The sequence below is a fragment of the Dromiciops gliroides genome, chromosome 2 (assembly GCF_019393635.1).
Source record: "Dromiciops gliroides isolate mDroGli1 chromosome 2, mDroGli1.pri, whole genome shotgun sequence".
NCBI classification, from domain to species: Eukaryota; Metazoa; Chordata; class Mammalia; order Microbiotheria; family Microbiotheriidae; genus Dromiciops; species Dromiciops gliroides.
Window position 1 is genome coordinate 53,758,639 of NC_057862.1, and position 23,341 is coordinate 53,781,979.

The 23,341-nt window shown below is 48.8% G+C and overlaps 1 protein-coding gene across 50 annotated transcripts in view; it reads right to left on the reverse strand.

Moving 5' to 3' along the window:
- Window positions 1–528: 528 nt before the first annotated feature.
- Window positions 529–23,341, reverse strand: part of CAMK2G (calcium/calmodulin dependent protein kinase II gamma) — a 65,989-nt gene continuing 43,176 nt past the window's right edge. For 3 of the 50 annotated variants that reach the window (XM_043984779.1, XM_043984774.1, XM_043984777.1), the window contains 12 exons: window positions 21,925–21,968; window positions 14,248–14,280; window positions 11,335–11,397; window positions 9,438–9,482; window positions 8,986–9,034; window positions 7,732–7,848; window positions 6,622–6,747; window positions 5,728–5,803; window positions 5,264–5,358; window positions 3,628–3,708; window positions 2,861–3,105; window positions 529–2,489 (listed from right to left, as the gene is read on the reverse strand). In XM_043984779.1, coding sequence (XP_043840714.1) covers window positions 2,873–3,105; window positions 3,628–3,708; window positions 5,264–5,358; window positions 5,728–5,803; window positions 6,622–6,747; window positions 7,732–7,848; window positions 8,986–9,034; window positions 9,438–9,482; window positions 11,335–11,397; window positions 14,248–14,280; window positions 21,925–21,968 — 962 coding nt within the window. In that variant the 3' untranslated portion in view covers window positions 529–2,489; window positions 2,861–2,872. Of the gene's footprint in view, window positions 2,493–2,860; window positions 3,106–3,627; window positions 3,709–5,263; window positions 5,359–5,727; window positions 5,804–6,621; window positions 6,748–7,731; window positions 7,849–8,985; window positions 9,035–9,437; window positions 9,483–11,334; window positions 11,398–14,247; window positions 14,281–21,924; window positions 21,969–23,341 lie in introns of all 50 variants that reach the window. The other 47 variants (XM_043984784.1, XM_043984776.1, XM_043984789.1 and 44 more) reach the window with 31 other exon arrangements.

The following is a 23,341-nucleotide window of genomic DNA, read 5'->3' on the forward strand; positions in this document are numbered from 1 at the left end:
GGGAGTGGAGGCTGCTCAACCCAATCCCGACGATGGGGTTGTGGAGCAGTCCCACTGCGCTGAGGGGAAGGGGGTGGGGGCGGGAGAGGGCGGGGCGGACTATCCCATGGCGCCGCGCGGGGGACGCTCGGGAAGCTGAACAGCAGTCGAGTCCCGGCAAGGATAGCAAACGATTTGGGACAGTCCAGGCTGTTGAGTGGGGTTTCGGGTGCTCAGCAGCCACCCCTCTTCCGGAATTGGACTCTTGTAAAGGGCCTGAAGCTTCATCAGTCTATGACACTACCACCTCCGAGGTTGGGGAGTATTGTTGACGGCCCCCCCACCCCCCAAGTTCTCACCCTAGCTTTCCCCCACGTGCCTCCGTGGACCCCAAACATCTGGTCGGGGCAAGACTGAGAGGGGCTTGCACACGTGTGCATATGTGCGCAAGCGCGCAGATACCGTAGGGGACGTAGGGGACGGCACTCACCCGCACCCTGCCACAAGTACTTAGCTTAGCTATGAACCCCCAACATAAACAACAACGTGGACTGTTTAAATGTTATTTTATTAAATATCTTTAGTTCAAGGTTTCGTTGTAACAAAGCTATGAAGGGTCTACCAACATTCAGAACAAACACTAGCTAGTTTTTAAATTATTTCTATGTCATCATGCAAAAATTCTGCATCAAATGCCTTCCATTTCCTGTTTAAAAGGTGATTTTTTTTTCTTTAATAATCTAAATTCTATAGATGCTGACGTTAGCCCCAGGAGAGAAGAGTAAGAATGCTAAGGAGAGGTGGGACTCGAGCAGCCGATATCAAGCTATGGGTTTCAAAGACCATTTGTCTCAAAAGACTGCAAAACCAAACCATGTTGTGAAGTTGTCTACGTGCTGGCAATGCAGAATACAGGAAAGGGAAAGGGGCCTGGGGCCCAGAGGGTGGGCATGCACACCGTGCTCCATTGAGTCTGAACAAACCCAACCGAAGCTCTCACACCTGTCCTTTTGGGGCTCTCAACTCCTCTCCTGTCCCTCCTCACTATAGCTTCATACTCTGAAGGCACTCCAGGGACTCGGGCCTGCCCACCTTCCCTGGAAAGGTGCAGGTAGGTAGGTATTTGTGCGGAGGACCCTGGCATAAGACCAATTTATCCTCAAGCATCTTTCCTTCTTCCTGCCTTCCCTCCCTTGTGGCAGTAGAACCCCCTGGGAACAGGAAGGAAAATTGATTTGAGGGGAGCCATGGCCCTGGGCACCTCCTTTTTTGGGGTGCATGCAGGGTAGAGGAAGGTGAAGGCCCATGCAGACTCTCCAGCAGCAATTCTGAGCCTCTGTGGGTCAGTAGAGAGGCCTCCTGAAATAGGGATACCTAGGCAAGAGTTAGACAAGCCAACTCCAGAAGGAAAACGAGATGGACAGCCCCACTTCTCCCATGAGGTTTGGAATTGGGGCCATCACCATGAAAAAAAGCAAGACAAAGACGAGTGAAATCAGCACAGAAATAGAACTGCCCAAGGTTACAAGGGGAGCGGCAGGCCCTGGGGTCCATGGGCCAGGCTCCATCCTGGCCAAGTCACACTAGAACAAACAACAAGCAAAGCGGCAGCCCCTACCCCTTCCCAGCTGGGGCCCCAGGCTTTGGTACCCAGACCCATGCTTGGTTGTGCATCCTCTAGAAATGGATGAAGGAAGTACGTGTCAGACTAACACCAGGTTTCTGCCTGCTTCCTAGTGGACAAATTTCTGCAGCACCAAATCTCCCATCTACGCTAAGTGGAACAGTACAGTAAAATCTCAGCCACAAGCCCTCCATCTTGGAGCTACTGCTTTTCAGTGCTGCCTTGGCAATGGTAGCTGCCTGGGGATGATTCCATCTTCCTTCCAGGGAAGGAAAAAAAAAGCTCCAAGCATTAGCCATCTCATGACCTGTTGCTGTTCTGGCCCTCCTTCTGGGTTCGAGTGCAGACTCGGAAGAAGTCAGTCCATTCCCAGGACCCAAGGCTGGGCAAGCCACCTCAGGGGCTGCAGAGATCCGGATAACCCTGCACAGAGTTGCTCTTGTGGCCTCCAGCAGGGTCAGTGTCGAGAGTTCCTGCCTGGCCTCTCAGAGTCCATGGGGGGGTTGCAAACCCCGGGGTCACTCACTGCCAGGTAGACGAGCCTGCTGCTCAAACTCCTGCCCTCTTGCCAGCCCAGGGAGGGAGGGGGCTGCAGGTGGTTTTAAAACATGATCAGCGATGTATGGATTCCTTTTTTTTTTTCTTTTTTTAAACAATCTTTTTTCTTTTTCTTTTTTTTTTTTTTAAATGTAAAAAACACCTCGGTACAGCAGAGACAGACACGATGGGCGGGCGGGCTGCATGCAGGGGCGTGCATTGGTTGCTGCCGCTTTGTAATTTTAATTGTTTTTAAACCTCAAACGAACATGACTGCCGCTGTCACTCAGGCCCTCCAGAGCCGCTGGCTGCGAAGGTTTGACCTCTGGCTGGGAATCTCCTAACACCACTGCTGGAAAGAACACAGCAGCAGGCCGTGGGAGTAAAGGACAAGGGTCAATTAGAAGAACTTCTGCCCACGCTGTAGCTGTAAACAAACCTACCATTCCCAACGTGGGCAGAGAGATGGGAATCCCTGTGGCAGGGATGGGAAACACAGGACCTTCTCCCCTACCCTTCACCCAATAGAACATAAACTTCTTGAGGGCAGGCACTGTCTTCTGTTTTGTGCCTGGCAGAGTGTTTTGCCCATAGGAAGCATTTAATAAATCCTTGATCGGTTGAATTGACTAAGCCTGTGGCTAGAGTAAGGTCCTAGAGGGTAGGTTATGATTCTCCCATTCCAAATGCCCACCCTGACTCCCAGCACGTGGAGCTCACCTGTGGGAGAGCTCACTGCAGTGGAGCAGCCGGGGCCCCCGAGCAATGGTAGTGCACGTTGAGCCATTTACCATCCCGGCGGTGCCAGACCCGGGTCTCCTCAGACTGACTGGTACGAGGTCGGCCCTGGCCATCGATGTACTGGGTAAGGCGTATGTAGGCGATACAAGCTGCGTCTTCGCCAATGACATGCACATGGGGGTTCAGGATGGTTGTGTGGATGGGCTTGCTGTTCTTAGACAGTACTGTAGGGAGGAACAAGTGTCAGGCTTGCTATTTAGAACTGACCTAGCATCCCCTCTTGCCTTGCTGTCCAGCACCACCCCTTGGTGCCAGCACCCCAACATTTCCCCAAAAGTTTGGGGCTCACTCTATCTCCATCAACAGCTTTTGCCACAGCTTAGTCTGTGATAACGCTATCATATCATCACCCCCCTTTATCTGAACACAACACAACCGCTGACGTGGAATGTAAAAAAAAAAAACCCACTTGTGACAGGAAGTAAGACAGTTAAAAAGCCGTGACCACCAAAGGGCTTGATCCAGGAAATTCCCAGGGCTCACAGGATCCTTTGGGAGCTGGGTGGATAGATCTCATCGTGGCCAGGGCACCCATAAAATGCTGCTTTTAACCAATTAGGCTCATGTTTGATTGAGGGACAAATCCAATTTTGGTTAAAATACGACGATGAGAATACACAAGACTTCTCAGAGCTCAAGACTTCAAGCCTTAGTCAAAAGCATTTTTAGATAATCTAGGGCTTTACCTTTGCACAGCTGGAATACTGGGGACAGGGATGGAAACTGATATGGAGATGGATGAGTGTTGGCATCAGAGCAGGACTGGGCTGAGAAGGTGGGAGGGAGAGAGAAAGTGTTTGTATCAGGAATGGGGTAGGGAAATGGGCGTCTAGCCCTGGAGCGCCAAGGAATTCTCGAATGCCTTCTTCAAAGAATTCAAGTGAAGGGTCACCCAAAGGAAAAGTGGAGAAGTTCATGGTAGGTATGAATAGCCTCTTAACAGATTACAAATGGACTGCAAGAAGTGGTGTCAGGAATGTCAGACAAATTTATGACTAAAAGGAGAGATGGGTCTCAGACTTGAATGAGGGGAGGATCCAAGAATCTTCCTGCAGAAGAGGGCCAGTCACATAAGAATGAGGAATAATGGGTGGACAGTACTCCCACTGGCTTTCACACAGTCAAGAGCTCTAGAGTGGGGTTCTCAATCTAGGCCCATGGAAACCCCCTAAAGGGGTCTGTGGATAAATTTTAGGGGGCCAGCAAACAGGAAAAAGTTACATCTTTATTTCAATATAATTGATTTGTCATCCTGTGTATTTTATTTTAAGCATTTAAAAACATTATTCTTAGAAACAGGGGCTCCATAGACCTCACCAGACTGATTGCCATAGGGGTCCATGGTCCAAAGGTTAAGAACCACCACCTCAGAGGGGCAGCTAGATGGCGCAGTGGTTAAAGTACTGGCCTTGGATTCAGGAGTACCTGAGTTCAAATCCGGCCTCAGACACTTGATACTTACTAGCTGCGTGACCCTGGGCAAGTCACTTAACCCCCATTGCCTTAAAAAAAAAAAAAAGAACCACCACCTCAGAGCAAGAGTTCTCAAAGGCTGATCTGAGATCCCCAAGACCCTTTCAGGGGTCTGCAAGGTCAAAACTATTTTCATAATGATACAAAGATGTCTTAATTTCTAATATGGTAACTATGAGTAGATATAACCCACATAAAGAAAAGCTCTTTAGTGTCGAGGCGGGGAATCCTTATTATTTTAAGAGCCCTGAGACCAAAAAGTTTGAGAAAAGAGCTACTCTTGAGCAATGCCTCCTGAGTGCTTCAGATGGATAGGGTGTGGAGGATTTATATGAGGTCAAATGTCACGGAGGATGAGCAGACCAAAATGGGTGTGGGTGAGTAACTGATCTGAATCGCTCTCAGATCCATCAAAAAAGTATTTAAGGGTTGGAAATCCAACATCTTCACTGCTTTCAACCTCAATATTTGGAATTCCTACCCAGCCAGATGCATTTCCCCACATCCCAAACAGGGCTGGATCCATGCTATAAATTAACCCCTTCAGCTGTCTAAATTGCCCCACAGCTTGCATTCTTACCCTTGATTTTAAGTTGCCCTATTAGGAAGCTTACAGCTACAGTTATTAGTTTACTTATTTGGCGAGATCAGCCCAGGCACATCATTTAGCAACACTTGACTGCTGGCAATACAGAGGTCTTGGCAGCAGTGTTGCGGGGAAGGATGGAGATATAGAAGCAAGAGGCTAGGGTAAGCGGAGGCTACAAAAGGGAGGGTGGGAATAAGATGGAGGAAGAAGGAAGTGACAGGAGGCAGGTAGGAGGATCTCAGCAGCACGAACCCACTCACGATTCTCAAAGTAAAATTTATGGAAGTCCATCCCCTCCACCAGGTTGCCAAGTGCCTCAGGCTCAAAGGAGGTGAGGCCTGGATCGCAGATCTTCCTGTAGAGGAGAGCCAGTCAAGTCAAGGTTGTCAGGGACCTCTCTACGTCCCTCCCACCTCAGCAGCAGCAAACTAGTCAAGTGCTAAGAGTAAGAGTATTGATGATATACTGGGACATGACCTCATCCTTTGGTACTCTGAATGCCTTTGTTCTTTGGCCTCTCTAATCAATTATGGACTTTCCCTCCCATCCACCACGAAGTTCTAAGACCTTCAGAGTTGATCCCCTGGGCAAGGCTAACCTATGTAAAATCCAGATGGCTGAGACTTAGCACTCTGAGGCCCCACAGGAACCCCTGAGACACCCTGAGGTCAGATGGGTACCTCCTGGAAAGTGAGCCATGGCCAAAGCATGCACTTCTACTCACGTGTAGGCATCAAAATCCCCATTGTTGATGGCTTCAATCAGCTGCTCCGTGATCTTAATGATCTCTTGTTTTCGAACTGTGGGAGAAAAGCCCTGCAATTCACCTGCATGGGGTTGGGAAGAGCCCCTGGAAAGCCCTCCCCATTTCTTCACTGAGCCTCTGACTGCAGGTAATTACCTTCTATTCTCTCTACCTTTAGGGCTTATTAGAGCAGGCCTCTCCCATCATCCCTTATCTTAACCATCTGCAGAGAAAAGGATGCTCCCCACCCCCAATGAGCCCCCCAGGATAGTTGATTGGGCATGGGTCTTTGGGCTTTGGCCCTGCTCCCATAGCAAGAGACAAACCAAAGCAAAGTCCCAGGAGAAATGTGGGTGGAAAGATTTCATTGTCCAACTGGGACATCGGATACATCACCAACAGGATACATCACCTACTAGGTGAAGCCACCCCAAAAAGAACCTCCCCCAGCACTCAAAATCTTCCCTCACTGCAAGGTACTCAATCACCCCTAAAATAGCCCCAAATGGCTCTGGTCCCCTTAGGCCAGGGGAACCAAGCCCCCACTAGGTATAAGGATTTCAAAAGGAGCAGGCAGGAATGGGAGACACTTGAGGCACAACGGAGAAAGAATCGCCAGCCCCCATTCTCTCCAGAGGTACAAAGGGGTGAAGGGTTTGCCTGTGTTAGCTGGAAACAGAGAGTGCCACCATTGCCAGGGGGGCTGACCTGCTCCAAGCTCCAGCCAGCTGTTAAACCAGGCTGAGTCCCTGGAAGACCAAGACTGAGCTCTGGGTGGCAGGCTGGCGGGTAGGCGGGGCTGTGGCCCAGGGAGGTCCCAGAAGCCAAGGGGCCGGGAGGGGAGCACCCTACACTCCAGGGCGGCTCACTTACACGGAGCGCCACTAAGAGCGAAAGGCACCACCAGAGTGAGGGAGGGCTCGGATTGAGCACGTGCTAACCCTGATGGGAGCCCTGGCCCGTCCCAGGCCATAAGCCTTTCCTCACAGGAGCGAGCGGCTGCAAGACAAATGCAAGCATTAGAAAAGCATCCCGCTGCAGCCCGGTGTGGGGTGGAGGGCGGGGGCAGCACAGCCAAAAAAACCAAAAACCAAAGCACAGCCGGTGGGCGGTAGGGGCGGGCACAGCCAGAACATTACAGACCAGGGGAGGGAGGGAGCGCACAGCCAACAGTCACAGCTGGGCATGCGGCAATCAAGATCGCCATCAGCCTCCCAGAAACATCCCTGCAAGGTGCACTCACACACACACACACAGACACACACACACATTCACACTCAGACACACACTCACACACACACACACTCATACATTCTCTCTCTCTCACACACACACTCACACTCAGACACACACTCACACTCACTCACACACACACATACACACACTCACACCCCCACACCCTCCCATCTCCATCCAACCCCATCAAGACCTCTTTCCCCATGGCATCATCTGCTCAGCGGATGTGGGTAGCTCAGGGGGCTGGGCCCAGGGGGTCAGGAAGATGGATGGTGCGAGAGGAGGAGAAAAGGAGGGTGGCCTCTACACCAAAGTATAACTGGTAATTGGGGGAGAGCCCCTCTGAGAAGACCAGCTAGACTGTCTAACCCCTCCCCACATCTTTGCGGCTTCTCTAGCGACACAAACTTCCACTGATAACCGTCATTCTGCTCCATGATGGACCCGTTTTGTCTCCCATCCGGTTGGCCCGACCCAAGGCCAATTAATGATTTTTTCTGTCTCTTTCTATGACATCCTTTCCTAGGCTCCAGGGGCAATTTGCCGACTTGCCTTTCCCTGATCACCACTGTCTCCATACATCTTCCCCAAACCTATAACCCCCACCCCCAGGGCAGAGGCTGTGTTCCAGAACCTGGCTAAGATGTGGCCTGGCTCCTGTCGGTGGGGTTGCCAGAGACAGCTTCAGTGCAAGGGGAGCCGGGTGACTCTGGAGGGAATGGGGAGCCGCGCCTCCTTCCAACTTACTGGCTGAGGAGCAGAGAGAAGGCTGGGGCTGCATGCCTGCTGAGGGGGCTGTTCTGTCCCGGGGGCTCCGTCCATCAGACCCCAAGCTGCTGCGATCCCCAGTGCGGAGCTGGGCAGCTAGCCGAGCAGGGGAGGGTGGCCAAAACAGACAGAACAAGGCAGGTGAACACGCAAGCCGGACGGGAACCCCCAAGCCCATGCTACTGGAGAGCTGGGGCCACGGTGAAGCCTCAGGCCGCCGCTGGGCACTGGCCCACACCCCAAGCCACTGCCTCTGCCCTGAGGCTTCCCCATCTGTAGCCTGCACTGAGAAAGATGGAGGACCCTGGCATGGAGAGAGGCCAAGGGCTGCATCTTTGGCTAGAACCTTTGTAACTAGGAAGAACCTAGAGCTGAGATGCACTTAAGCCTATCACTGACCATAGGACGCTGACTCTCAAGAGGAGAGAATCGGCTCTTGGAGCTGTACAGAGGGATCCAGGGCCACTTCTTCCAATCTACCAGCATACTTTGGGTGCCATTTATACTTCCTCCATCCTAGCCCTCCCATGACCTCTAAGTATTCTTTATTTCATGCTAAATCCCTGATTTCTATGTTGGGCTTCAAAGTTCTGTCCCCTTTATGGCCCCTGATGGGTGCTCAGTTCTAGTGAGCTCCTAGCTCTTCCAACATCCCTCAGGGTTGGCCCAGGCCTGGGGTGGGTGGGTTGGGTGGTGGTGAGGAGGGAGCAGATGAAAGGAACAAGACCCCTAGGGGTCAGGAGCTGATATGCATTTGCAGTTTGCTCCATCACATTGCTCCTATTCCAATTGATTAGACCTATGATTATGGGTTTGGAGTCCTTTGGAGGAAGGGTGGCGTGAGACCCATGATCCCCCAACATGTGGTGTGTTTTTTTTTAACTAGGTCTTTCTCTCATCCTTTTTTCTTGCTCCAATGACCATATTTAGACCTCCTTGGCTTTGTAAAGGGGAAGCACAAGTTCGTCTGACTCTGACATCCCCAAGGACCAATAATGCCTGTGTTTCTAGAAGATAGGTTTCCTGCCACCCCCAGGCACCAATTCCTAAGACACATCATCAAGAGCCTGGCTGTTAGATAGGTCATCAGAAAAAGCTCACTCAGGCTTGGGAGGAAGGGAAGAAAGGCTCTTGTCCAACCCAGCTGGACCCGTTTCCTCCCCCCAACCCAAGGCCCTGAGGCAAGGAGGCTGAAGAAGTCCCTCCTTTCCCTTGCCAAGTCACCTCTCTTACCTTTGAGATCTTCATCTTCGGTGGTGGTGTTACAGCTTTCTGTGGAACCCTGCCAGGTAAAGAGAGAGCGTGACTGCCCATTCAGCCCTCAAACACTAGAGCAGTATAAAGGGGAGTGGGAGGCAGCTCCAGAGAGAAGAGGGGAGGGCAGTGACTCCCTCCTGTACACCTAAGACAACAATGGGGATGGCCAAAGAGTAAGGGGAGCCCAAAGACACTCCTTTCTGAGGACAAAGTACGGCTCTTCCAGGACACACAGCCAAAAAAACCAGGCTGGCTGTCTCCATTTCAGCCTAGGCCCCTGCTGGAAGTGAATGAGGGGAATGGACCCTCAGCATCCCTGAGGGCACAGGACCCAGGGAAATCAGCTAACCTTGATCCCTCTTCCCCACTTGGTCCTGCACTGACCCCAGGCTGAAAAGGAGGCAGGCAGGGCCAGGGACTGCACTCACCTTGATCCCGTCTGTTGCATTGTGTACCACGGTGGTTTGGGGTTCCTGTGAGAGGAGAAGAGGGGAGTTGCCCTCCTGTCTTGAGGTAGGGCTGCAGCTCTTCCCAGAGGGGCACTGTCATAGCTGCCTGGCAGGAAACCAATCCCAAAGGACCAAGCCCTCCAATTCAATCTCAGCTGAAGAACCCTGGCCAAGCTGGGCTGCCCAGGGGAGCCTGGGAAATCAGATAGGAATGGACACTGCTGCCTACCTCTGGAGGGCTAAGGGGAATTGAGAGGTCGTAGTACGACAAATCTGGAGCTGGAAGGGATTTCTGACGTCATTAAGGCCACCTGCCTTATTCTACAGATGAGAAAACTGAGGTCCAGAGAAGCTGTGACTTGCCCAGGGTCACAGCTAGTGAGTTTCTGAAGCTGGCTTTGGATTCAAGGTCTTCCTGACTCTGAGTCTAGTGCTACATCCATTGTACTGGCAGGGATGAGAGGTTCTGTCTGGATTTTTCTACTTCACTTTTTTTTTTTCCTCCTTGAAAGACACTCAATCTTCAGAAACCAATGGGAAGCAGAGATCAGAGCTGCCATGAAGTTGGAATCACAGCTGGGTGAGGTCAGCTAAGCTCCCCAAGGAATACAGAGACCCGAGGTTCATGGGACCTTGGAGGTCATCATCTAGACTCACAAAGAAAGAAGTCAGGGCCCAGAGAGATCACGAGGTCTCTCTGCCCAAGGTATTATAGGTAACTAAGAGGGCAGAGCCTTCAAACTTGGGTCCCCTTATCCAAATCCAGTGTTCTTTCTACTACCCTACAGGGGGAAAGAGGAAAGAACTGAAATGGGAGGTATGGAAGGAGGGAAGAGAAAGATAAGTCTATGCCCCATGCTAAGTTATGCCTGGGAAGCCGTCAACTGCTTTCACCTTCTGGCTTCTCCCAAAGCTTGGGCAAAGCAGAAGAAAGGGCCTGCTATGACCTCCCTTTGGCTGCTATCACCAGCCAGAAAAGCAAAGATTCCCCTTTGGAAAGAGAGTGAATGGAACAGGAGGAGTTCCTCTGGCTGGGAGTTCCTTAGGAACCCATATAAGCTCCCAACGTAGACTATAGCTGGAAGGGGCTTTAAGAGCCAACTAGTCCAACCTCCTCATTTTCACAGATGAAAAGACTGAGCATCAGCAAGATTAAGTGATTTGCCCAAGGTCAGGCAGGTAGTAAGTAAGGCACTAGGTGAGTTCAAATATGACCTCGGGAACTTAGCTGTATGACCTTAGGCAAGTCATTGAACTTCTTAGCCTCACAGGGTGCTTGTGAGGATCAAATGAGAAAACATATTCAAAGTACTTTCCAAATCATGGGGCTGGCCTTTAGCAGGAGCAAGTTGGAAGTGGGAGCTGGGATTTGAGACCAAGTCCTCTTGACTCTACACCAGGCTGGCCGAAGTTAGCCTTCCTTTCCAGGAAGCCCTGAGTCCAGCTGGCTCTGCTGCTCGGAGCCCAAGTTCAGCTCAGACTAGTCAGTGTTTCTGGCCGCACTAACTTCCCATCCCACCCAACGCAGCAATCCCCTCACGGCCCTGGCCCTTGTGTGAAGGGGGATATAGCGTCACCTCCATCTCCCCTTCCCAAGAGCAGCGGTGGCGGCGGTGGCAGCAGCAGCGGAGGGGTTGGGGAGTAGCAGCCGCGATGGGAGCACAGAGAGAGGAGGAAGGCCAAGCAGGGTCAGAGACGGCCCATGAAAGGGAAGGGGCGCGATGGTGAAAGAAGCTGCTTGCTCTAATGGAGTGGGGGGTGGGGGATGAAAAAGCCAAGAGAGAAAGGAGAAGAGGCAGCCCCCACGGGAGAGGGAGGAGGTGAGGGAAGGGAGGCAGAGGCGGGCAGAGGCGGAGAAGCCGGCGTCAGGAGGTACCATGGCCGTCTGCAATGGCGCAGGCTCTTGGACTGGGCTTACGAGACTGTTTTTGTTGTTGCTCTGTAGTTGAGACAAGAAAACAGATGGTTTAGTTCCCCCAGAATTAACATGGTCGCCCAGACCTCCCTTCACCCCTGGCCCTGACCCTGGCCCCACTGGAGCCGGGTCTGAGGCAGCCTCCACACTACAGTGTAAATGGGAGCGATGGCTGTGGAGATGGGTGAGAGGAGCAGACGAGAGGCCGTGGAGGCCCCCCCAAGGTCAGGGGTGGGGGAACACCTGGGAGCAGCCCAGAGGCTCCCGGTGCCACAGGAATCTCTGGCAATGACCAGCCTACAGCCTGGACTTCAAGCTCCTCTCTAGCATTTCCTGCTGGGATCGGGGACCAGTTCTTCTCACACATCCAGGAAACTTGGGATTCTCCTCATGTCAGAGATGGTAAGAAGGCTTTTTATTCTGGGTCATAAAGAGATCAAACCATAACCAGAACCCCAATTCCATTTTTCTTCCTGTAACTAAATTAGTCACCCTACAACATCATAGATTGAAGCCTCAATGGAAAAGGAGATCTGGATTTTGAAGTCTGTTGTTCCTGGATTAGGAGAGAGATAATTCCAAAAGCAGAAGTATGCTTCTGGGCCTTGATGTCACTAATAGTGGTCCTTTCTTGTCCTGGGGTCCTAGGTTCAAAGCCTATCTGTTGACTCAGAGTGACAAGATAGGGATGTACTGTTCCACTTTCTGCTTGGTAAAAACAAATAAGATTGCTGAGAATGAAAGAAAACTACCAGGAACAGCTAGCTACATTGAGCAAGCAGAATTTCAGGGATGCGGCAGGTGAGTGCAGATAGACTGATTGTACAGCCAGTAGCTAGGACAGCTGCATCCTGTAGTTACAACTCTCTCCAGCCACAAAGTATCAGGTTCTTCCACCGCATAGTAAGCTTCCTAGCAGGAAGACAGCCCATGTTGCATCTCCATGGGCCAAGGATGGACAGCTAGCTCTCTTTAACCAAGACCACGGCCGATTCTGTGGTGGGCAGCGATGATCTATTCTTCTTTCCCCATGACTGTCTGACCTTAAAGCCTAGAGGACAGTCACATCCAGGCATCTCTCAATATTGCTCAGAGTCCATGAGACAGCAGCTTCATTCTCTGTGCAACCATGTTCCTCAACAGGCTTCCAGTCTCAGCATAGGACCAGGCACGACATGAAGTTGGAATCCTTCATGCTAGATACTTAGTGGTTGGTAGGAAGTAGGGATTTACAACCAGACCACACTTTTCGCACCTTCATAGTTCTCTATAATTTATGCTTGGAGGGACAGAGTAACTCACTCACTCTCTCTGGGGCCTTTCTGCAGGGTCCCTTGTACCAAACCCAAAGCTAAAAGAGGAATATTATAGGAAAATGTGAATGATCAGGGATTTTGACAACATAGGGAACTCTAACAGCAGGAACTTCCTCTGCCGACCACAGGTTGACTTACACTCATAGATTTAGAGATGGAAGGGACCTTTTTTTGTGTGTGTGTGAGGCAATTGGGGTTAAGTGACTTGCCCAGGGTCGCATAGCTAGTAATTATTAAGTGTTTCTGGCCGGATTTGAACTCAGGTCCTTCTGAATCCAGGGCCAGTGCTCTATCCACTGCGCCACCTAGCTGCCCCTAGAAGGAACCTTTTAAAGCCATCTTGTCCAACACCCTCATGTTACCGATGAGGAAACTGAGGCCCAGAGAAGTTAAGTGACCCAAGGCCATTTGGGGGATACGTGGCAAAGACAGGATTTGAATCTGGATTCTACCCTTGGGTGGCTTTCACTCCCAAGTTCAAGGTAAGGGATGGCACTGAAGACTTGATACCAAGTGGCACTAGGGAGCCACAGAAATAGAAGACTGTGCTGGGCCCCCCATGAATAGAGGGGGATGGGATCTCAGAGGAGGTATCAGGGATCCTAGACCTCCATTTCATTACAGTCCCTGCTCCGCAGCTCCCCCTACCTGCAGTCAGCAGAGAACAAAGTTTTCCCAGTCCAGCTGCCAGAGCTGAAATCCTTGGGACAGCCCGTGTCCCCTCATGTCTGTGTCCCTCACAAAACTCTCCCTATAGGGGTTGGATAAAGGCAAAGCCCACTCTAGCAAATGGCCATTCACTGTTCTCTCAGGGCTAGAGAGCAATAATCAACTTCCTCCTGATCTTCTCCATCCTGAGCCAGAAACAGCAACAGAATGGGATTGGCATCTTGACCTCTTGTTTTAGTGGCTGTGTCCACATAGGTTCATGGTGCCCTTATCTCATTGGGTCCCATGGAAAGGAAAAGGGCTTCTTGATCTACCAGGCTTTATCCTCTTGGGCAGGACGGGAAGGACCAAACCCTGGTTCTGGCTGGGGAATAAGCATTCACATCAGGCCAAAAAGCCAAGAGACCCAAGAACAACAAGGTGCCCAGATCTGTCCCTCTGAATCCCAGATGAGCGTTTGGAGGCTGCCAGAGTGTGGATCCCGTTTCAGGAAGGGGCTGTCTATGTCTCTTGCCAGTATAACAAAAACAAAAACTTCTCCTTCCCAAAAGAGAGTAAGCTTCCTCTCCCTGTGCCTGGGGATCTGCACCAGCCTTCTGCAAACCAAGGCCACCTCCTGCCCTGGGCTGCAGGGGACAGCCCAACCCCCGTGGCGGGGGGTGCCGTACCACATTTCAGTGCTCGCTTTCCAGGCCACTGGGGCTGCAGGGAAGAGAGAATGTCCCTGTGCAATGGCCCCCGCCCAGGAGGACAGGCCACACCTGTCCACCTGTGACAGATGTGGTGGTAATGAGCACAAGCAGACATGCATGATATGAGGATGAGTATGCATGGCTGGCGGGCGGGCAGGCAGCACGGGGTGGGCAGATGGGTGGGCAGCCGGGCTCACCATCAGGTGCACGCTGGAACTCGACTTCCTTTTCTGGACACACCACAGCAAAAGGGAAAGAGAAGGGGAGAGAGGAGGTGAGAGAAGAAGCACAGAAATGCCTTGGATTAGTGTATTCGAGCAGAGGCTCCGTCCCAGGGCAGAAAACAGGAAGAAAGAGACAGAAGCGTGGCCCAGCAATAAACGGCAGGATTAACAAGGCACCTGGATGGGCACAAACACACACACACACACACACACACTCACACACACACAGACACACACACAAGCTCTCTGTAAAGAAACAGCCTGCAGCAGCATGCAGACCAGACCCAATCCTACCCCCATGTGACACTTTGTAAACTTAAAGCACTTGCTCAGTCTACCTTTCCAGATGCATTTTTTTTTTTTGGTGAGGCAGTTGGGGTTAAGTGACTTGCCCAGGGTCACACAGCTAGTAACTGTTAAGTGTCTGAGGTCAGATTTGAACTCAGGTCCTCCTGACTCCAGGGCTGGTGCTCTATCCACTGTGTCACCTAGCTGCCCCCAGACATTTTAAAAACAAACAAATCCATTTATTTATTGCCTCAGTCAACCCTATATTTTGACCAGACTGACTGATATGCCCTGTTCCCATAGGTGACATTCTATCTCTTTCGTCTCTGTGACCTTGCACGGGCTGTCTCTCCTATTAGCCAAAAGGCTCTCCTTCCTCCTCTTCGAATCCATAACTCCTTTCAGGGCTCAGCTCAAGGGCCAAGTCCTACTTAAGGTTCTTCCTGATCCCTGTCTTCTCCTCCTATTTTGTATTACCCATCCATGTTCGAGCTGTCTGTTTTCTCCTACTCCTTTCTTAAATGAGCATTGAGTTCCTTAAGTTTGGGGATCTATGTATCTATCTTTCTTTCTTTCCTTCCATTTTTTTCCTTTTAGTCTTTGTGTCCTTAGTTCCTAGCATAGTGCTTTATAAAGTATACAGTAGGTGCTTTATACATGCTTATTGAAAAAAAGCACTATGTGAGCAACTATTATTGTTCTTGACTATTCTCCCAGATCTGTGGTGGAGGCTGCCTCTTCTTTGTCTCCATGCTGTAACCACATGTGAAGGATCCTGGGCAGAAACTCAGAGCCCTACTGCTGACCCAGTCCTACCTGATGACTTCTTTACATGCACCTTCAGAGTGACATGGCCAAGAACCCCTATTCAGGCTTTTGACTCCTTCCAAGGGAGAACCTCCTGAGAAGAGAGACCTGTACAAATCTAACACGTTGGGAAATTTACCATCATTTCAGAAGTTTGGGTTTGTAAGACCAGCACATATATCTGGCTATTTCAAATGGATTTGTGATCTCCTCTGCATCAGTAGGTCCCCCAACAGCACACGATGCAACCCTATCTGTATCTTTTCCTGTCCTCACCTAACCATGTCTTCCCATAAATTGTCCACAGAGAGTCTGCACACCATCTGAGAGGTCTTCTACAGCTGTCATTTTAGGGGTATCATTCCATCCATCACTGCCCTCACCATGTAACTAACCCACTTTTTTCTGGTTATAAGTTTGTTCTGATAGTATCTTTTTACACTGTGTCTCATTCATGAGAAATATGCTACAGCTTTTTCTATTGATCACCAAATATTTATCAAGGGCCTACTATGCATCAGGTCCTATGTGCTGGGCAATGGGCAAAAAAAAACCCCAAATGAGACGATCTCTGCCCTCCCACTGAACTCTATGACCCACCACTTGGAATTCTTCCATGATTTCTGTGTTCCATACAGCATCCCTAGAAAATTGTTGCTGTTAAGAAGATGGGCCTTTGTTTCAAGGAGAAGATAGAGGTCATCAAAAGCAATGCTCAGTTTCCCAAAGGCAATCCATCATGCATGGCTCCCAATTCAATTGAGTCCCAGATCCTTTGCCCATCATCTAAGATTATATCTATCTCATATATATATATATATGTATATATATATATATATATATATATGAGTATCTATATCTATACTGATGGATACACACCAATTGCTTGTACATCGACTCACAGAGCATAACTGAGAAAAGATACAATCATTATCCATTTGGATTTCTTTTATGTGTATAGTCTGGCTGGGTTCTTCTGAGTGATTATAGGAGGCTCTGCAGTGTTCTGGAATTTGAGATGATTAGCACAATAGCAGCTACTGACAGGTGTATCTGGAAGACCCCTTCATCTATAGGGAATCCCTCTCCAATTTAGACTCTGTGAAGGACATCCATTGAGAGAAGTCAGAAAACCAGAGTAAATGGTTCCCTGTTTTATGCCTCATAGGAAATTAATAATCAAGGCGGTCACAAAGTTCTCTCTTTTAACATCTCTCCAGGAATTTGGTATAATTTAAAGATACACTTGGGAGACACTTTGAAAAAACGTAGTCTGCCATAAATTATCATTTGTGAAGGTCTCATGCCTTTATCAAGAATGCCCTTACGTGTGCATATTTTTCTCATTATGATTTTAGAATCTTTTCCACTTGTCATCTGTTTATTGTCCCCTTTCCAGTTTCACCTATGAGTACACTGAGGAGGGTCTTACATAATAGGACTCTCACTACTGTTTTGCCCTCCTTTGCTTATATTTAAGGAAGTGATACTTCTCATAATCTTCCATCCTCATCCTTCCCTGAAGAATTCATAAATGTTTACATTCTCAACCTTTTTTGCCTTTGGACAATGTGTGTGTGTGTGTGTGCGCGCGCGCGCGCGCGCGCGCACACTCGCGCACGTGCATGCTAGGCAAGATCAAATGTTTGCTGACTGAAGTGATTTGTAGGCTCTATAAGTCTCCCTACTGTGGCAAATGACTTACATTGGTTAAATTTCCTTAAGGAGACAGTGACAGTCTGAGTTGATGTCTGGGCTTTAAAATCCATTCCCCATTTTTTGGCATCGGCAGCTCATTGAAATAAGTCCAGTTGGAGCTGTGTACATATGTGCATGCCATATCTTCTCATTCTTTCTTTTAATTTGGTGTTGATTTTTATCTCTGTTCTAACAAGCCAAGGGTTTGACTCTATAGCTTGTTCAAAAATGACATCCCTATTGGTTGCCAGTTGATTCCCGTCTATGAGAAGAGAATTAATTTCATTTTTTTGTGATGTGACTTGGTGCTCACTGTGTTCTAGCAGCTCCCGGCTCTCTCCTTGAATAAAAATATTCCCGATGTACAGGCTTGATGCTTCTGCATAACAAGAACTGACATTTATGTAGGTGCCTTGAGGTTTGCAAAGCCCTTTACAAACACCATTTCATTTGAGCTTCCCAACAATCCTAAGATTGTTAATCCTAAGATTAAATACAGCTATTATCTTCATTTTGTAGATGAGGAAACCAGTGTTTGGAAAGGTTAAATAACTTGCCTGTGGTCACACAGTTCCTGAGGACTGGAGTTAGAATCTGAGCCGCATCTGTGTTAGCTAGGCCATGCTGCCTCCCTCTGCAGAACTGGAATCTACAAATCTTCAGTTTCTTTTTCTTACTCCAGAACCATGTTTTACAGCATATTTCCCCACTGTCCTCCTTTACGGTTACTTTTGCATTGAAATCTGAGTGTTTAAAAATGTTTATGCTGATTTTATTTGGGGGTCTGATCACAGCATTTCTCTTTCAGCTCTTTCTTTGCAATGGTCGTGGTGCATAGGCTGCCACTGTCTTTGTGGTGGCCTTTAAGCAAATACTTATCACTGAGCAATAAAAATGAAGTGCCCAAGTATCCGTTTAAGTGATAGTTCTTGTTTCCTGTAGTCCCCACATTAAAACCAAACTCAATCAATTCTTTTATTTGCCTATTCAAGGAGAGCCTGAGAACCAACCCCTTCTATTCAGCTGCAGCTTCCTTTCCTCTTCTGGTTTCATTTAGAACAAGAATGTCAAGATCGATATATTTGGTTCCTCCAGTTGTTTGTCTACTCATTGGCTACTGGACAAGGATCTCACATTTAGGATGCCAAGAGTTAGTGTATGCAGGCTGTCTAAGAACTTGTGTAAGCCGCCCTAGCATCATCTACCCTCTCCCTTTCCATTATTCTACCACCATCACACAAAAATGGAAGAGGATTCTCATAGCACACAGGGTCATTCTGCACCCTTCTTTGTTCTACAGGTCATTATACCAAAAAATGGCCACCAATGGACCAGTCTACGGATGATGTGACTCTGTACTTAACTAGGATGATCCTTGAAAAGTAAATGGTTGCTAGATCCTACCCTTGTCTGTGCTACAGTCTTGTGGCTCGAATGGGTTTCTCAAAGGCGTGGTTAACTTTGTCATAGGGAACACAGCCAACTCTTTCATTCCATTATGCTTTAAAAAACAAAAACTATTATTATGTTTTAATACAAAATTACTGTATCAATAATTACCAGATTTCAAAGGATGAGCTGAGATTAAGAACCAGATTTCATGAACACCTAGATACCTCACTCATTTTGGTCAAATTCTGCATAATCTAACTGCAGTTTTTCTCCAGAACATAGTAGATCATAACTTTCTAAGTGATCCATCTCTAACCTTGTTGTTTTAGAAACAAAATCCTATATGTGTCTTAGCCCCATGTATCAGGCTAGTCTGGCATCAAGAGTCCTTACAGGGAGTTTTTATATATAGCCTCGTATCTCTCTTTGGCCAGAGAGTTTTAACCATCCACTTGGAACTCCTCAGGTAAAAGGTCCTACTTTTCCAGTTTCTTGCTGAGTAGCCCCTACTTCCTCTTTCTTATCTATGAACTACCTTGCTGACTACAAGGGAAACACAAGATACCCCAGATTATAGGAGTCTCTCAGGGACCCTGGAATTGGTACCAAAGAGCCTTGCCTCATCTGATAATCTGTTCTGGCCATCCATCCTTTATCACAGGCCCTGAGATACTGTCATTCATCTTCAGAGAGATGACACAAACACAGGATGTAGAACAGGTCCCCAAATGAGGAGGCAAAGAGAGGTCAAGCCACTTGTGATGGCAAATGCAAGACTTTCCAGTATCTCCCAGGCAATGCTGGCAACAGTGGGTAGTAGGTTCCTCCTCAGTTGAGGTCTAGAAACACAATCTGAATGACCATCTGTCAGAGAGGATTCTTCAGTTATGGGTTGGACTAGAGCAGGGATTCTTAACCAGGGGTCTGTGGCTAGATTATGGAGAATCCATGGACTTGAATGGTTAAAAACAAATTACGCCTTTCTTTTTACTAACTGAACTTTAGCATTTCTTTCAATTATTTCTTTTTTATTTTTTTAGTGAGACAATTGGGGTTAAGTGACTTGCCCAGGGTCACACAGCTAGGAAGTGTTAAGTGTCTGAGGCCGGATTTGAACTCAGGTCCCCCTGACTCTAGGGCCGGTGCTCTATCCACTGCGCCATCTAGCTGCCCCTCAATTATTTTTTTGTTTTTGTTTTGTTTGTCTTTTTTTGGTGTGTGTTTTGTGGGGCAATGAGGGTTAAGTGACTTGCCCAGGGGCACACAGCTACTAAGTGTCAAGTATCTGAAGCTGGATTTGAACTCAGGTCCTCTTGAATCCAAGGCCCATGCTTTATCCACTGCGCCACCTAGCTGCCCCCTCAATTATTTTTAAAACATGTGAAGAGTCCATGGGCTTTGCCAGACACTACCACAAGAGTCTATGACACAAAAAAGAGATAGGAACAACTGGACAAGAGGACTTCTGATGGATCTTCCAAAGCTAAAATGCAACAGCTCCTTAAGTTTGTCTCCAAAGTCGCCCTCTTCCGATTCATTCTACACATTGCTTTAGGACTCATATTCCAAGACATTAGACTGTAAGCTCCTCAAAGGCAGGACTTCACTTCTGCCTGTTTTATATCCCCATTGCTTAGCACAGTGCCTGGTATATAGTAGTCACTTAATAAATGTTTACCGACTGACTGATCACCACCTTTCATTATGCCACTTCCTAGCTCAACAACCTATCATAGCTCCCTACTGCCTAGCTTTCAGAGCCCTTCATAATTCACAGCCTCTAGTATTTCTCATCTCCGCTAGAGTTAGCTGTTTCCTCATTGTTTCCTACATAAGCCATCTTCATGCTTGCTGCCATGCTTTTGTTTATCTTCTCTTGTCCTTTAGCTCCATCACTCAGAAATACTCTTGCTCCTTCCCCTCACCTATACAGATTGTTGTTCAGCCATTTTTAGTCGTGTATAACTTTGTGACCCCATTTTGGGTTTTCTTGGCAAAGATACTGGAGTGGTTTGCCAATTCCTTTCCCAGCTCATTTTACGAAGGAGGAAACTGAGGCAAACAGGGTTAAACGACTTGCCCAGGGTCACACAACTAGTCAGTATCTGAGGTTGGACTTGAACTCATGAAGATGAGCCTTCCTGACTCCCAGGCCTACCACTCTATGCACTATGGTGCCACCTAGCAGCCCATCTACATAGGTCACCAGCACTTATATAGAGCTCATCCTGAAAGACCTAACTTGGGTTCTGCTACCTCCATGTAGTCTTTCCCAACTGTACCAGCCCACACTGCCTTCTCCCTTTTCTGACCTCCTGCTGCCCTTGAAATAAACTCAGCATAGTCTGACCTGATTGTTCTCACAATCATTCTATGTGCAGGTGGTTCACCTACTTGACTAAATGGCCAACTTCTTTAAGGGTAAAACCGGACTTCATGCTTCTATACAGAGCCCCACAGTAAATACTCAATAAATCCATAGCAACTGACTTCATCCAGTATCTCTGCCAAGGGAATGAAGCTCAAATCTCCCCCCCCCCCCCAACTAAGGCCTGGCCCTGTCCACCTGCAGTTCCTTCACTGCCTTTCCAAATTCCTACCCAGTTTCTGCTCCTCCCCTGATATGTCCAAACTCCCCCAGCCCCCTGAGAGTACACAGAAGCAGCCATGCACATTGAATTAGGGCAGGGAAAAAGTACAAGAAAGAGGAAGAGGAACATGTTCACATCTCAGATGCAGACACATACACAAGGTCCTAGGGGAAAAGTCCAGTTCAAACATTCTATACACTTGGGCAGTTTTTACAGCAGTCATCACTTTTGCCCAAGATAGCACCAATTTCTGCCCAAAACCATCCCCGTGGCCTCTTTTTACTTGCTGGTCATTCTCTCCCCTCAACTAGGAGTCCATAAATAGACAAAGTTGGCCTTTTCCTTCCCTGACCCAGTCATCCTAATGAGGCCCCTTGTTGGTTTCTGAACTCCTCGTGGAACCCTACTTTTCTTTTCCTGGTTCTGCATGGAAAATGGACTCACCCAAAGCAGAATGGGGAAAGGAAAAAATCCAACAGCCGCACATCTGTCTCTGTTACTTTACACAACACTTAATCATACTGAGGAAGTTAATGATATTAACCAAGTAACCTAAAAAAAAATCCGGAGGGGAAAACCTAAAGGAGAGGATGATAACCTCCCAGAAGAGGTAGGGTTCAGTCCTTAGGCTTTCCCAAGTTACACCATTTATGGATGAGTGGCCTCCGAGTCCTTTGGAGGAGAAACATCATTTCCTTTCTTTCCCTCAGCCCACTGGATGCTGCAGCCTTAAGACAGAAAAGAACTTTGATTTAGAAGGAAAATATCCAGGCCTGGGGTCATAAGAAGAGAGGGGGAATAAGACAAGTACAAGTCCCTAGCGTAAGTGTAGTCAGAGTAGGAGACTGGTCTGGGGAGCGAATGAGAAACCTACCTTCACACCTCCATCTGACTTCTTATTCAACAGGCTTTTGGCAGCTGTGAAGACAAAGCAGAAAATCAGGATTCCTGCAGCATAAACCTCTCTCATTCTCTCTCTCTCCAATCTGAATTCCTGGTAGAAGGGAAAGACCAAAAGAGCTCTGGGCCCGTCAGAGGCATAGCTTCAACTGGGGCCTCTGACATCTTTCCGGTCCTCAGAACCTACGTAGGATGACTGCCCAGTGGAAGAATGTCCCTCCCAGTCCCCCTCGGTTAGAGGGGCGGCAGGAGCAGAGCTCACGGGGTGGTGGGATCTGGGGCCGCCTGAGCCCCAAATCTCACCCGCCTTGGGACATACCTCTATTGGTATTAGGAAATGCTCCATCTCTGGGGAGAAAGCATCACTGAGTAAAGGCCCTGACACCACGGGACTGCACTGTTAATTGGGAACCCTCTCTCCAATGACATCTAACTCAGATTCTTGGGAGCCAAGCAGCTGAGCTGAAGGAGAAGAGACACCCAATCTCCCTAGGCTCTACCGAGAAACTCAGGATTGCTATGAGACTACTAAGGTTTCATCAAGAGGTCAAGAGTTTCACACTGACACAAAGGAGAACAAACAGGAGGACAGACAGACAGACACTGACAGAGACCAGCCTATGGGGGGAAAACAAGCAGATTTTCACAAAGGGGCTTAAGCCTCCAGGAGGCAGGAATTATGTTTACACTTGGCTTAACAGGAGCCCAGTTCACTCAACCATCTCCCCAGGGGTTGGCCGCCTTGCCTCATGTGAACAGGAAGGACTGGGAAGAACAGCAAGATATCGGAGGGGTTTCAGGTGGGACAGAACAGCAACGAGCCCTTGTGTAGGAAGACCTGAGGAAGGTGGTTGGGTGCAGAATGTGATGGGAAAAGACCAGTTCTCTCACTGTCTGTGCTATTATTCTGGGATGCCAGGTGGGATGTGGCCCTCCCGACCTCATCCGTTATACATTCTGAGCCCAGCAGATGAGAGCCATGAGTCCTCTGCATCTCACATGAGGACAGGACCCTTTCCCTAAAGGCCACAGGCACACCCTGGACTGACCCATCTCTAGCTTGCAAGGTGGGGTGGGGAATATTTGATATATAGGGCCTGTTCCTTAGGAAATGGGATGGACCTGTCCCTTTTCTTCCCCAGGAGGAACAGAGAGCTCTGGATTCTTGAGAAGTGGCACTTGGGACTCATCACAGCCACTAGTAGGCTCTATGCTGTACCCAATGCTGCCCCAGGGGGCTGCCTGACCAGCCAGCCTTCATCCCTCGCTGCCATGAATGCTTGGTTGGCCAGAACGTACCAGGCAGCTCAGGCTCTCGGGCAGCCTAGAGGAAATTCCTGCCACTGCCCAGCTCCATTTCCCCCAGGCTACAGCCCCCTGAGAGTCAGCAA